The sequence below is a fragment of the Macrobrachium nipponense genome, chromosome 44 (assembly GCF_015104395.2).
Source record: "Macrobrachium nipponense isolate FS-2020 chromosome 44, ASM1510439v2, whole genome shotgun sequence".
Lineage (NCBI taxonomy): Eukaryota > Metazoa > Arthropoda > Malacostraca > Decapoda > Palaemonidae > Macrobrachium > Macrobrachium nipponense.
The window spans coordinates 17,464,455-17,479,802 of record NC_087221.1 but is presented as its reverse complement, the minus strand read 5'-3'; the positions used below and the strand labels follow the sequence as shown (position 1 = coordinate 17,479,802).

General features: G+C 39.7%; 1 protein-coding gene across 2 annotated transcripts in view; it reads left to right on the top strand.

Moving 5' to 3' along the window:
• The window catches only part of LOC135204055 (alkaline phosphatase-like), a 135,137-nt gene that overhangs the window by 19,132 nt on the left and 100,657 nt on the right, over positions 1-15,348 (top strand). For both annotated transcript variants that reach the window (XM_064234021.1, XM_064234020.1), the window contains exon 2: positions 8,901-9,124. In XM_064234021.1, coding sequence (XP_064090091.1) covers positions 8,901-9,124 — 224 coding nt within the window. The remainder of the gene's footprint in view (positions 1-8,900; positions 9,125-15,348) is intronic.

The window sequence follows — 15,348 nt, the reverse complement described above, 5'->3', positions numbered from 1 at the left end:
TATTTTTTTTACGGCTTGCTAGGTCCCCTCTAAATACTTCGTTAGTTAGGCCTATCATCCATGGGTGTTGCAAATGTAAGTTTTTACAGCTTCTAGATTTTCATTCTTATTAATCATTTTGGTTGGACTTTAAAGCATCACTCTCATATTACCCATCGAAATGCAGTGTATTTTTTGTCTTTTTAACTTTTGCTTCATCAAACATGCCTCTGCAGTTGAGGGAATATGGCTTCCTAGTTGCATATGGTATGCACGATGCATATTTTGAGCTTGAAATTCCGAACAGATTTTGTATATTTAGCTCTTTCAACCAGTTTCCTCAATGCCTCCAACGGGAAAGTCAGGACTTCATTTTGTTGGTGATCGAAGTGCAATGCAGTCAATTTGATGTCATTACCTATGGGAGCGCCTCCGTGGCGTGGTTGGTATGGTGTTGGCGTCCCACCTCGGTGGTCACGAGTTCGATTCTCGGCCATTCCATTGAGGTGAGGAGTGAGAGATGTGTATTTCTGGTGATAGAAGTTCACTCTCGACATGGTTCGGAAGTCAAGTTAAGCCGTTGGTCCCGTTGCTGAATAACCACTGGTTCCATGCAACGTAAAAACACCATACAAACATACAAATACCTATGGGGGTCACTTGTACACTAATCGATGGACTACGATTTAATTTAACTGATGCTCATTTGCAGGACTTTTATTATTCATTATTAAAAAAAAGGTGGTGAAATTTTGCATTGGAATATTCGTGGCGACGTATAAAATCTTGACGTATCTATTAATGTAAAATCAATTAGAAGGAATAGTTACCGGCAATAAAAAGCTTTACGTTTGTCTTAGGCGTTATTATTCACAGACACATTAGGAGAGGAGTAACTTTTGTCTCAGTAAGCGCTCAGATATTTTTTTGCATAATAAAAAGATATTCCAGTATCACCAAGTTTTCATTGCAATTCGTGTTTGAATAAAAAAAACGAAACTAAATGCAAAATTTATTAAATATCTCCAAGGGAAGAAGAATCTCGCACAATGCTGACGAATCCCCTACCTAGCCTTTCCCCTCTCCCACTATTTCCCTCTCCCTTCCTCTCCCCCTCTCCCCCTTTCATTCTCCCCCACCTTTCCCCTCTCCCACTTTATCCTCTCCCCCTTTCCCCTCTCCCATTTTCACCTCTTCCCTTTTCTCCTCTCCCCTTTCCCTCCTCTCCGACTCTTCTCCTTTCATTCTCCCCCACATTTCCCCTCTCCCACTTCCACCTCTTCCCTTTTCTCCTCTCCCCTTTTCCTTCCTCTCCCCCTCTAATTCTACCCCCTTTCCTCTCTCCATCCAACCACATTCGGAAATGCGAAAGCACAAGGACCCCGTTCCCGGGGCGCGATGAAGAAATATGAATGACGATATTCGCGGTCATTTTTCGAGGCGTAGGGAGGATGAGGCGTAATCCCTGATCTCCGCTGCGGATGCGAGGGTGAGACCTCACAGCTCGGAGACAACGGATTTAGCCTCCATCGAGACAACACCAGACGCATCTGAAGAGGTGGAGGAGCATGAGTGGGATCGCGGCGAAGGTAAAAGCAAATAGCAACAATACGTGGTGTTTCCGCATGGTAACACTGCGTCCCGGGCTTTAAATAATATCCTATTTCGAATATTAACGGTGTAATTCGCATGCAGTATATTATTAAAACACTTTTCAGCTACAAATGTACACCAAGATGTCTTTTTATTTACCTAAAAGTTACACATAGCGTAACTTTTAAAGCCTGGGACGCAGTGTTACCATGCGCGACCACCACAGGCGGATGGACAGATGGAAAAAAACAGAGTATAGGTAGGCAGCCGGGATTATTGTTCGGAGACATCATCGAAACTTACCCTCTGCCAGGAATGTTCCGAAGGGGGTTAGGTGGCCGTGGTTAAGTGCTGTTAGTGAACGTCATACGGTTCACTGTCTAGGCGTTACTTAAGGTTCTTTGCGGCGTCCCTTCGGACCGTAGCTGCAACCCCTTTTCATTCTTTTCACTGTACGTCCGTTCATATTCTCTTTCTTCCATCTTACTTTCCATCCTCTCCCAACAATTTATTCATTGTTCAACTCGAAATTTACCTCCTGTTACAACTTTCAAACATTATAATTGTCAGTTTCTGTTTCAGCGCTGAATGACGTCATAGGTTCCAGCGCTTGGCCTTTGACCTAAATTTTATATTCTGTTCTATTCTATACCAGGAATGAGTTGAAATAATGGAAAACAATCAATAAGAAATGAAGATGCTGGAGGCTCATTCATGGAAGTTTCATAAAAACAGGACAGATAAAAAGTAATGTAATGAAAAATAACAGAAATTGGCCAACTTTCCAAGTGTTTACGAAAATATTGCACGAAACTGTTGTGCTATTTTTTAAATCTTATTTCCTTTAAATCGTCACCTTCTTTGATTCTTACTTCTTTTCCATTTCATCCTTTAAAATTGAAGTTGGTAGTAAAACTTTTAATGAGTGTTTTTTTCCTGCAACTTTCCCCATACCAAAAACATTCTCAAGGTGTCGACTTCACACATTTCGCCTTCCACCGTTGTTGTTCAACATACGGAGAACCTAATTTCCTCACTTCCATTGCAGCGCTGTTGATATGCAACCAATTTATCACGATTTTGGGCTGGAGGTAAAATTGCCGAGAGACGGTCTGCCGGGGTGGGAGTTGGTTACCGGGATGTGTGTCGGGGGTTGAGGGGGACCCGGCCAATCTGCGGAAACGAAACGATTGGAAATGTTTAGATGAAACGAAAGGATTAACAGAACGAATGAGGTCAGAAAGAGAGAACACAATAATAAAAACCTAAAGCATATCTTGATCGAGGTGGTTGTTGCAATAACTTGCCCATTTGCTCTCTTTAATTATCATGTCTTATTTTGACTAGGACAGTTACATTTACTTTCCTGTTGCGAAAAACCGTCATAACTATTTGATGATATATTTTTATATTTTTTTTATATTGCGAAATTGGACGGGTATGATAAATTGATCTCACTCCCTGTCCATATTATGACCTTTTTTTTTAATTGACTTTTAAATTTATAATCCTGTTTTTGAAAACTACTATGACTTTTATTTTATTTATATATATATATATATATTATATATATATATATATATATATATATATATATATATATATGTATATATATAATTATTTTTTATTGCGAAATTGGTAGACGAATATAAAAAAAATTATCTTGTCCAGCTCTTCATGGAAACTGTAAACATTATTTTAATTTCTTATTTTATTTTCTTTGAAGGTGTTTTTCGTTGAGAAATTTTCATCCATCAATGGTGTTTCATTATAAAGCAGCAGCGTTACGAGTTCTAAATGACACCAGATTGCCTTTAGTAAGGCATACAATAAAAGGCCACTTTATGTCGGCATTTTAAAGCCACCCTTTTTTTAATAAAAGTCAGCCTGTCACTTACAAATTAGGTTTCAGACACATATATTGGGTTTGAGAGACGTTGCCATGGAAACCCCTTTTTTGAGATACGAACAGAAAATAATAATAATAATAATAATAATAATAATAATAATAATAATAATAATAATAATAATAATACGTAGATTATTATGCCGATTACATAATGTTAAGCGTTTTACATCTGACGTCGTCTTGGTAAAAGTATCATCAGAGTGACACTGGGTATATTTCAGTTCAAATAAAATACATCGAAACTTGTCCCATATGATGCACTTTTAAGAAGAAGGAATTCCTTATCTGTGATAGCATAGTGGCAGAGCGTTGAAATAATCTTTCTTAAGCTAAGTTCGAATCTGAGCATGTAAGAAACTTCATACATTTAGTTTCCTACTAAAGAAGATTCCAAGTTCTGCGGGAAGTGTATCAGCAAATTGAGAAGCAAACAATTAATTGCATAACATTATCAGGGGTGCAACTCACGGGTGGACGAGGGGGAGATGTGTCCCCCCCAAAATTTGAGTTATGGGGGACACAGTATACTTTGTCCCCCCAAAAATAATAAATATCATGGTTAAATATCACGCTCCTACGAAGACAGAGCAAGGAAAATTTAATTGTTACCCTTAAAAACAGATGCTTATGTTAAACCACCCATATTATTTAGTTTACCTGCCCTTGTAGGCCTTACAGTACCCTTAAAAAGAGCTCAAATTTCAAAATTTATGGGGGGCTCACAGTAACCCCCACAACCGGCCCCCAGCTGAACAGGCTCGGTTCGCTTGCCAACCACCCCGTTGCCCCTACCCCCCCCACCCCCCCCACAACATTTTGGGACCAATCACGCCCCTAACATTATTATATCTCTTTGGTCTTAAGGTCTAGTGACTATAACATGTAGACCGTGGTACTGTCTTCCAACACCTGACAGAAACCCACACTTGACAGTTCCTGAAAACGAACAACTTAGATCGAGAACTAAGTTGTCATGGAAACCGAGATAACAACTTGTAGCACTTTACGGAGACACACAGCTTAGGAGATGGGAAGGCGTTTAGTCAAACACTTTAGACCCTTGAGACCGGCCCAGAGGTGTGCAGTCTAAACTCATTCGTTATTGTACAGAAACCCTGTGCTTAGGTGTTTAAAGTTAGCTCATAGGATAAATCGGAAGACTAAAACACTAAAGTAGATTCACATCAACCGTGCATGTGATGTCTAAGCCAGTCCCTTACGACGCTCCTGATTGGCTGTTAATTAAGTCAATCACAGGGCTGGAAACTCCCAGTTTCCCAGTCTCTCTGGAGAGTTCACATAGACAGCATGTGTGTTCCACCTCTCCTGAGGGATACTGGTGAAAGACAATCTCTCAGGAGAGGTGGAGCATACATCCTGCCTATGTGAACTCTCGAGAGAGACTGAGTTTTCAGCCCTGTGATTGGCTTATCAACAGCCAATCAGGAGCGTCGTAAGGGACTGGCCTAGACATCACATACACGGTTGATGTGAATCTACTATAGTATATAATACATACCAGCCACAGGAAAAAGAAAGAAAACTGCCATATTCTAAATTCGCTCTCCGTATTCACACACACACACACACACACACACGATATATATATATATATATATATATATATATATATATATATATATATATATATATATATATATATATATATATATATCCGTATACACAAACACACACAATCTCTTTCTTTCATCATTCTTTCCACCATCTCCTAAGAATTTAGTAACTGCAACGGCGAGGTTTTTGTCTTGTTACACCTTTCAAGCCTTTTGACTGTCAAGTTTCCTTTTCAACGCTGAATGACCTCATAGATCCCAGCTCTAGATCTAAATTCTGTATTCTATTCTATTCTGCGTCTCCAGTTTGAATAATCACATCGACACTGAGTGTGATGGAAATTATGATGGTTTCTCTGGTTGAATGGTGGCAGCTACAGCCAGGGTATTACGGATGAGATCGGGACAATTCATCGTGAGGGTACAGAGCATCTGTGTCTTCTTGATGGTTATGGCCCGGCTTTCCGTGGTGGCTGTGACATGACTGCGACAAAGGTTCTCTTGCTATACGAAAAAAAATTGGGAAGGAAATGTGTGTGTACAAGTTGCAAAAAGACATAGTCGTGGTATGAAGAAGAACAAAAAAAAAAAAAAAAAAAAAAAAGAAAAAAAAAAAAAAAAAAAAGGCTAAAAATTCAGGATCCAGTAACTGGTTATTTCCAGTTGTACTTTTCCAGTGAGCAAGGATAGAAAATATAATTTATTGGCACCGCTACTGGTAAATTGCGCGATATCTGACCACCATCTTATCACTGTACCTCACGATCCTTTTATTATAAAAGTTTAGCTGTAAGAAAAAATCACGCAGAAATGAAAACTCCTTTTTAGTGAGGAAAAAGTTTTTTTCTACAAGAAATTACGTAAATATGATGGAATAATACCGATGAGGTCGAAGAAATATCTAAAAGGTATGGTAGAAAGAGAGGAGCATCTTCATGTTGATGGCATGTTTTCCTAAAAAAAAAAAAGGGTCTCAATTAGCAATTATTCATTTATGAGATTTAGGGTTGAACGCCAAGCACCCGACGGCTTTAAGCCATTCATTGCCAAAGACGGTGACGATTAGGATGTTTGAGTGGTTGAACAGCAAGAAAAAGAGATCCAGAAAGTGATACAGGTGAATTAAAGCATCAAAAGATGAAACACCCCGCAAGGGGGTAGTGCCAGCAGTGGACCCCATGCGGTGCACTGTAGGTATTACTTAAGGCTCTTAGCAGCATACCTTCGGCCCCTAGCTGCAACCGCTTTCGTTCCTTTTACTGTCTCTCATTTCATATTCTCTTTCTTCATCTTACTTTCCACCCTCTCCAAACACTTGATTCATAGTGCAACTGCTTTGAGGTTTTCCTCCTGTTACACCTTTCAAACCTTTTACTGCCAATTTCCATTTCAGCGTTGAATGACCTCATAGCTCCCAGTGCTTTTGGCCTTTGGCCTAAATTCTGTATTCAACTCAAAAGGTCAAACTGGGAGAAAACATCACAGTTGCATCAAAGCGTAATATTGTGTTAGAGAGGTTGGACAGAGACACTGAAGAAAGGATATCAGATCAAAGGTTGAAATGTCGATGCAGCTGATAATCGAAGAGACGCTGCAAACACCCTTCAGTAATGCCTACAGTGCACCATGTGAGGTGCACTGACACCACTACCCCACTACGAGGCCTCAGCGAATTTGCACGTCGAATTGACAGTCGCAAGAGTTATTTTTATCACAGAAAATAGAGGTTATATTAAAGATAACTGAGCTGAAATCCTTGCAACTGATGCCACTTCTGCAATACCGAAGTATTTAGAACGGTCGCTCACAAAATCACAGTTCTTCTAGGGTTCCTTCAGTTCTTACTATTATATTTGTTATTAAATGTTCTATAATGTGTAGCCCTGTAGTGGGGTAATACCGTAAACAATTCACCTAGCTTTACTCACTTTTTAGCGTTTCACTTTACCTTCATTCTGCTTCCATTCTTTCATTTCGCTGTCCAGTTAATCCAACTGCATCTTTTCGCTGTCTAATGCACTGAATGGCTGACAGTGCCCCAGTGCTTGACTTTGTGCTGAAATTTCCTTAATGTTCAGGTATTATTTGTTCAGATAAGTGGTTTGACTCAAGCCCTTTACACACGAGGGGCCAATGCACGCCGGGCATACACTTTTACCAATTTTATGGTTGGATGGCGATAAGGTGTGTAGTCCAAGTCATAGGTTCGCCTGCCTGAGCCTATTGCCCGCCTTGGACTGTTTGATCTGGTAACACTGTTAAAGAGTGAGAGAATTACGGGCAAATCCGAGTGCCTGTCGTGTCTTTCCCCCTCATGTGGAAGGGGCTTTCATTGCACTTTCTAAAGTACTAACATTCAGTTTTTACCTGCTTCAACTAGTTATATTTTTTTTTCTTATGATTAAGAGAGGTCAACGGTGGAAAAAATCTGTCTAAATTCTATTAAAAAATCGTCAATTTCATCACAAATATGTCTAGAATAACATCGTTTAAGAAAATAAGTATATGTCCCCCAAAGTATTTGTTTTTGTCTTTGACGAAAGGTCGTGACAGCTTCATAGTGGTCGTTATTATTAGCGGTAGTTTGGTTACTGAATTCTGACAATTTCTTTCTGATGAGCTCTTCTTCGGTACTGTCCTGATATCGTTTATTGGTCTGGAATCATAATGACGACCACCGCGAGCAGTCACGAATTTTCGTCAAAGAAAAAAACAAATACTTTGGGAGCATATCTATTCCTTAGTTGATCGATTTACAGACAATGCGATGATTAAATGCCATGATGCCATGGTTTGTAGGCATACGCTAAGTGGGCCAAAATGTGTCAGGCATTTCACATAATTTAATTAATGCATGCTAGGATATTGGTTGGTTTTTATTTAACCCAAACTAAGAAGAACTTTTTATTTTATGCTGAGAGGGAAAATAATTTACACACATTTATGTTCCATGAAACAGAATCCTGAAGGTTTTAATGCTCGCTGTTAGTGAGGATGTTCATGGTATAAATGTCAGGTTTAAAACAGCACCATGGATTTCCTTCGACCCCCTTCAATAACATGTTAGCAGACAGGAATCCAGGATTACCTTATATTGTTAAGCAAGTACCGACCACGTCATGGCGGAAAAACGTTCATCTCCAGAACGAAAGTCAGTGCCACGTAGTTAGTCTTAAATGAAAAGGATTCTTATCGTCACTTGATGGATATGAATGCTGTAACAGACACTTGCTTAAGAGCTGAAGTTTATTTCTCTCATTTAATAAAGTGTCTGTTACAGCATTCATATCCATCAAATGACAATAAGAATCCTTTCATTTACGACGAACTACGCGGCACTGACTTTAATTCGAGTCTTCCAAGTTATGAGCATGCAGAACACATATGATTCACATGAAAAAGAGTGACAGGGCTTAATATGGAACTTTATCTGAGGGAAAGCCTTGAGTAGGTAAATCAGTGGCACTGACTTAAGAACGGAAAAAAATAGAGCTGTGTCTTTCGTATTCAGGTCGGTAAAATGTGTGCTTGCAACTCGGTATTCAAAACCTGATTCAGGCAGTCCCCGCGTTACATTAGGTTCGGTTTAAGTCGTTCCGGACTTAGGGCACTTGCCTCATGGCTCTGTTAACCTGCTGTACAGTGCTGTAACCCAGCCTTACAGCTCTGTTGTTATTTATTCCCCATATAATTACCATGATTCGAGTTAAGACAATTTTCAGCTTACAACGCCCTGCCGGGAACGGAACCTTTGCTGTAACCCGGGGACTGCCTTAAAGGGCTGAAGTTTGACTCTCACATTTTATTCTCATTTATAGTACTGCATATAAATATTTTCCTTCCAGATCGCCATTATTGGTACACTCAAGCCAAGGATCAGATGGGGGAGCTGTTGGCCGCCCGTCGCACGAGCAACGGCTACGCCAAAAACGTCATCCTCTTCGTGGGCGACGGGATGGGCGTCTCAACCGTCACCGCCGGCAGGATACTGAAAGGGCAGCGCCTGGGGCAGAGTGGGGAGGAATTCAGACTCTCCTTCGAAAAGTTTCCCTTCGTTGCTCTATCCAAGGTCAGTCGATGCTACTAGGTTCCCATCTTTGCTTTCATTCCTGACTGTCTTCGGCACTTGCTTTTTTTATGCTTATGATTTGGGACAATCGTTATTTGTTCACTAATGATTTTTCATATTACTATTTTGAGCAGAGAAATGAAGAAAAGTTTGAATGAGAGAGAGAGAGAGAGAGAGAGAGAGAGAGAGAGAGAGAGAGAGAGAGAGAGAGAGAGACTTGGATTATCGAGGTGAATTAGAATAGCTTAATCACTGCTATGTGGCTTCGTGTTATTGTTTTCATTCATTCTAATTCAACAATGCGAAACTAACGAATTACCGCAAAGTTTGCGAACGTCCACCACATTTGACTGAGGCAAAGATTTTAAATGTAGAAAGTCTGCATTCTAACCCCCAACCGTCAAACCCCAGAGCAATGAGAACGTTTTAAAATTCAGACTGGAATATATTCACAGGCTCCAATTTTACGTCTTATCGCTTGGAATTCTCAAGTATGTATCTCTTTGGTATTTTCTTATTTTCCCCCAAGCCATATCTTTTATTAAATTCAAAATAGGAATGTAAACTGCAATTTTCTTTCGTGTTTCGTTGTGGCAAAGTTATTGATTAATTGATTAAATATTACTCATTTATTCATTAATACATTCATTCATAATTAAGGGTTTACTTGGCAGTGGTCAATAACGCTTCAGATTTGCTGTCTTCCTCTCAACTGAATCCCTAGTTGGAGTTGCTGAGATGGGAATGTATCGAGAGCGCAAAATATATTAATGAATGATTCAATTTTAATCTGAGCTACATTAAAAAAAATGTCAGTATAATGTTGGAGGAAACTTTGAAAAATATGTGAACATTACTGCCTTGCAATTAGACGTTACACAGATTTCAGTTAGTACCATAGCACGTTAGAGTCTGGAAACTTTTGCCATCCGAATATTTATGACCTAATGGCAGAGCCTTTGAACAAAAACATGAATGACGCAATCCTCGACCCCTATCGTAATTTCATAAAGAGTTCCGCTCCCGTAGGGGATAGTGCCGTCAGTGTACCTCACGTGGTGTACTGCAGGCATTACTTGAGGTTCTTTGCATCGTCCCTTCGGCCCCTAGCTGCAACCTCTTTCATTCCTTTGGCTGCACCTCTATTCTCATTGTTTTTCCATGTGACTCCACCCTCCCTAACAATTGTTTCATAGTGCAATTGCGAGGTTTTTATACTGTTACATCTTTTAAACCTTTTTACTATCAGTATCTGTGTCAGTGCTGAATGACCTCATAGGTACCAGCGCTTGGCCCTAGGCCTAAATTCTAGATTCTTATTACTATAGAAATAAGTTCAACGGGACCTACAGCTTATTGTGGGATCCGAACCACATCATATCGTGAAATGAATTTCTATCACCAGAAATAAATTCCTCTGATTCTACATTGGCCGGGCCGAGAATCGAATTTCGGACCACCGGATTGGTGGCCGAGCGCGAAAACCACTCGTCCAACGAGGAACTTATTTCTATAAAATTTCGTGTGTTAGCAGAGAGACCGCTTATGTCTGCTGTTATTGAAGGTGTCTGGACGACCTCGAGCCACGTGCCAACTGAAGTGTGTACAAGTTTGAGTGACATGCCAGCTCGGTCGAGTGTCAACTCGAGCAGAGTACCACCAACTACAGCAACTGGAGCGTATGTTGACTCAGGTTGACACTAGTACAGCCGTAGACAAATGAAATGGATAACTGAAAGCTGTCAGCAGCGCCACTGTTTGTTCATTTGTAATGCTGTTCTGTTTGTTTTGCCTTAATTTGTTCATCATTTGTTTGTTATTCCTCTCCATTTTGATTCTGACTGGCGCGGCTTCAACTTTGTGGTGATATAATTTTGGGTTATTTTAATCCTTTATTAGGTATTAATTTTTAAAGTTGTCAATGCATTTATGAACAATATTATTCACTTGAAGACACTAAAGCATTTTAATAAGGGTATTCAAGATATGATCGTAATGATAAAAAAATCGAAATTCAATTAAAACTTTTATTCTTCCTGAATCACGCACACTTACAGGTTGTAAATCATGAGCCTCCAAAGCGTAATAGAATCAGAGATGTAGAACAAACGCTGCTTATTTATTTATTAGGAAAAGAGCGAACGGAACACGAAAAGCCTACGTTATTCAAAGATTATACAGCGATTAAAGTCAATTTTTGGTGGATAACTAACAGAACGTAACTCTTTTGATATTGTGAATTCACGGTCTTTATTCAAAATCCACTAGTTCCATGCAATGTAAAAACAACAAACAAACAAACAAAATTCATTCAAAATCTTCATCACTTCAAAAATTTTTTTTTTAATTGGTATTGAGAGAGAGAGAGAGAGAGAGAGAGAGAGAGAGAGAGAGAGAGAGAGAGAGAGAGAGAGAGAGAGACCTCTTCCTCACAATCCCACCCAGAACCCAACCGCAAACTGCAAATAATGACCATTGTTGATATCTATGGTTTCTTATCACTCTCTGAACCCGTAGGGGGTTAGTACCGTCAGTGCACCTCATGCGGTGCACCGCAGGCATGACTCAAGGTTCTTTGTAGCGTGCCTTCGGCCCCTAGCTGCAACCGCTTTCGTTTCTCTTACTGTACCTCATTTCATATTCTCTTTCTTCCATCTTACTTTCCACTTTCTCCTGACAGTTGTTTCATACTGTAACTGCGAGGTTTTCTTCCTGTTACACCTATCAAACCTTTTATTGTCAATTTCCATATCAGCGCTGAATGGCCTCATAGGTCCCAGTGCTTGGCCTTTGGGCTGATTTCCATATTCAATTCAATTCTTATTACTCACTGAACATATAAAGAATGCCCACTCTAAGTACCCAATATATTTCAGGAAAAACTGATTCTTAGCAGTGACCTGTGGCCGAGAAGTCCTTTCGACTTCTTTGATTTACTCTAGGATGACTTTGTTGACTCTGCTTCCTCTCGATTTGACTCTTACTCTGTAACCAGCAGCGAGCAAGCTCGAGTCATTTTCAAGTCGTTTAAGTTGGCTCACACAGCTCGCAACTCGTCCATAATTCTTATTAAAAGAGCATGGCCGGACTTCTGTCAACCATTTCCTTGTCGTCAGGTGATAAAAGCCCTATCATTGTTTAGGTACTTGTGATGGCTCCAGACAGTGTACTTGCGTCTTTGAGCTGGTCCCTCAGAACATTATTCCACAAAGTGGTGGACATATTTGATATACTCCTTGTACTATTGTTCCATAGTGATTATTCCATAGTGATAGGCAATATTTAATCAAAATATTCCTAGTGCTATTGTTCCATAGTGGTTATTTCATAAATACAGACAATATTTGATGAAAATATTCCTAGTGCCATTGTTCCATAGTGATTATTCCAGAGTGATAGACAATATTTAATCAAACTATTCATAGTGCTATTGTTCCATAGTGATTATTCCAGAGCGATAGACAATATTTAATCAAAATATTCCTAGCGCTCTAAAGCTGTTCAGGTGAACTTAAATTGATCAGCAAACTAACGGAGACACAATAACAATCAGAACAATTGGATTTGTACTGGAGACAAAGTAGTAAGAAAAAGCTTATAATGGAAAATTGGTAACCAACCCTCAAGACAAGCCAGTTCTTAGTTGAGGACCTCTTGTATTAGGCCTGGGTCGACATTTTTCACAGTGTCCTCTTGATAAGCTATCGTGGAGAAATCTAGTCGAAAGGTTTTTCTAATTATGTTAGAAATCCATCTAGGATCAAGTTTTAAAAACTGGGCTAATTAGAAGCGGGCCTTAATCCTTGGATAAGTCCTGACTAGCGGGAAACGTGGTAGCAATTATTTTTTGTGGACACAGTGTCTGTCAGGAATCAAAACAACTTGTCCAAGAGCTTCGAGACCAACTTGTTGTCAGCCTTAATGATTCCTGGAAGAATGGAAATCGTTCTCTTATCCTGACCACCAGGAGCACTACCATCCTTTGGAACAAAAGACGTATTGCACAATATCCGCTCTTCTAGGAAAATACAAGTCAGACGGCAATAATCATTTATTAGTTTTAGAGGTCATGTTAAACTTCAGTAATTGCACTGCTAGTTTCCTGTTTGTCCTAGATGTTACTTATAACCGATCAAAGCGCCATTAGTTGAAATGAGTATTTTCTCGGTCATTATCATTCTTTAGAGGAGATCCTTCGTTATGGATGTGTAAAAAGAGAGACCGCCATTTGAATCGTCTCATAATTCGTCTCTCTCCTGTCTTCTCACTGTCGCGTCTTCATCATTATAATAGTTGGTCTAAATTGTTACTTCAACATCCTTGAAAGCGTCTCTATTGTTCTTTGGGAGCCTAATTGCAACAAAGTTGCTATTACGGGAGCAGTCTTCATGAAACACAGACAGTCGATACCGATCATCTGTCCCCCAACTGAAAGGAATCCTTATATAAGCAACGATAACCGACAACAAGCCAGACACCAGAGATCGTAACATGACCCCAACAGTCAAACAAATATTATTAAGTCAGGAAAAGTAGAAAACACGATTAGTTCGTCATGTAAACAGACGTAAGATGCACATCGACGCTCCGAAAATGAATGATGACTATGTACTATTCACCGTTAGGTTTCCGGAACAAGAACACACAGGGTTACTGTAGTAGATTCACATCAGCCGTGCATTTGATGTCTAGGCCAGTCCCTTATGACGCTCCGGATTGGCTGATGATAATCCAATGACAGGGCTGGAAACCCTCAGTCGCTCTCGTGAGTTCCCATAGGCAGGATGTTTGTTCCATCTCTCCTGAGGCATACGTCTTTCAGGAGAGGCGGAACATACATCCTATCCATGTGAACTCTCTCGACAGAGAATGAGTTTCCAGCCCTGTGATTGGCTTATCAACAGCCAATCAGGAGCGTCGTAAGGGACTGGGCTAGACATCCAATGCACGGTTGATGTGAATCTACTATAGTACCAATATCTTCATAATGTGAGTGACGTGTTCCTTCATCAATTGCAGAAGACCCCATCTGATCCCAGTGAACGTGAGGGGAGTCCTGGATGCTGAGTGAAACTCTGTCATAATCAAAACCATTGTTATTTTTACGAATAGCATGAACAGCCCGAAATGAATCTTCTTTCGAGTGAGATTGCAACTGAAAAAAATAACTGGGAGACTTCTATAATGGTGATAATAATTATCAATGATTCTAATGAGGAGTATTATCCATGACTGATAGGCGCTTCGGTGTACGTCCTGATTTCGTGGTTCCTAGGTTCGCGCCCGGGAGCCGATGAAGTTATTATCAACTAAAAGATTCCTCTTCGGTTAACAGACATGAAAATATATTAATTCCGAGGTAGAGCTACTTAGATATTAAAGGACATTTGTAGCTTAATGCGTATATATGAATCACGGTGATGTGATCAGACATATATATATATATATATATATATATATATATATATATTATATATATATATATATACACACACATACATACACATAATGTATGTGTGTGTGTGTCTGGCTGACTGACTGTGTTTAGCGGGTACTCGAAAAATAATTTTCTGCTTCCATGGCAACCAACATATCATAGTGGCCTTACGTCAGGCATCTGAACCAATACAAATAGCTAACTGTCTCGGATTTTCCAGACCATCGCAAAACCTACCGTTGATAACTAGACAGGTTAAGTGAGCGTGGAAATCTTTGATTCTCGCTATTTACTATTTCCGCTCCGAGTATTCGTCGAGGGGCGGATTTGTGGAAATGGCCTTTGTCCTTTTATGCAATGCTGAACTGTAGCATTTGAGGCAACACTCGCTACGTTCGTTGTTGTTTTGATGAAAGAGAAGAACAAACATTTCATAAATTGCATTTTTCGTTGCGCTTTTTTTTTCTGTCTCTCTCTCTCTTTTGATTGGCGATTACGTTTAAAATACTGATCAAACGCTGGAACAACAAAAACACTTATTAATAGTCGGAGTGTTCGTCGTCATTTGATCGCATCGTCGCCCCTCGCTCTCCCCCACCCCCCCCATAGGAGACATTTATGATTGAATACGATCGCTCATATGTACGTAGTTTTACACAGCGATTATGTAGGTGCTGTTTGCTTTCTTTGTATGTAATAGATACGTAGACTTTTATCTACAAATAACTGTAACCTAAGATATATAATATGTATATCCGTATGATTTTCCAAAGCATCTTTTAAGATG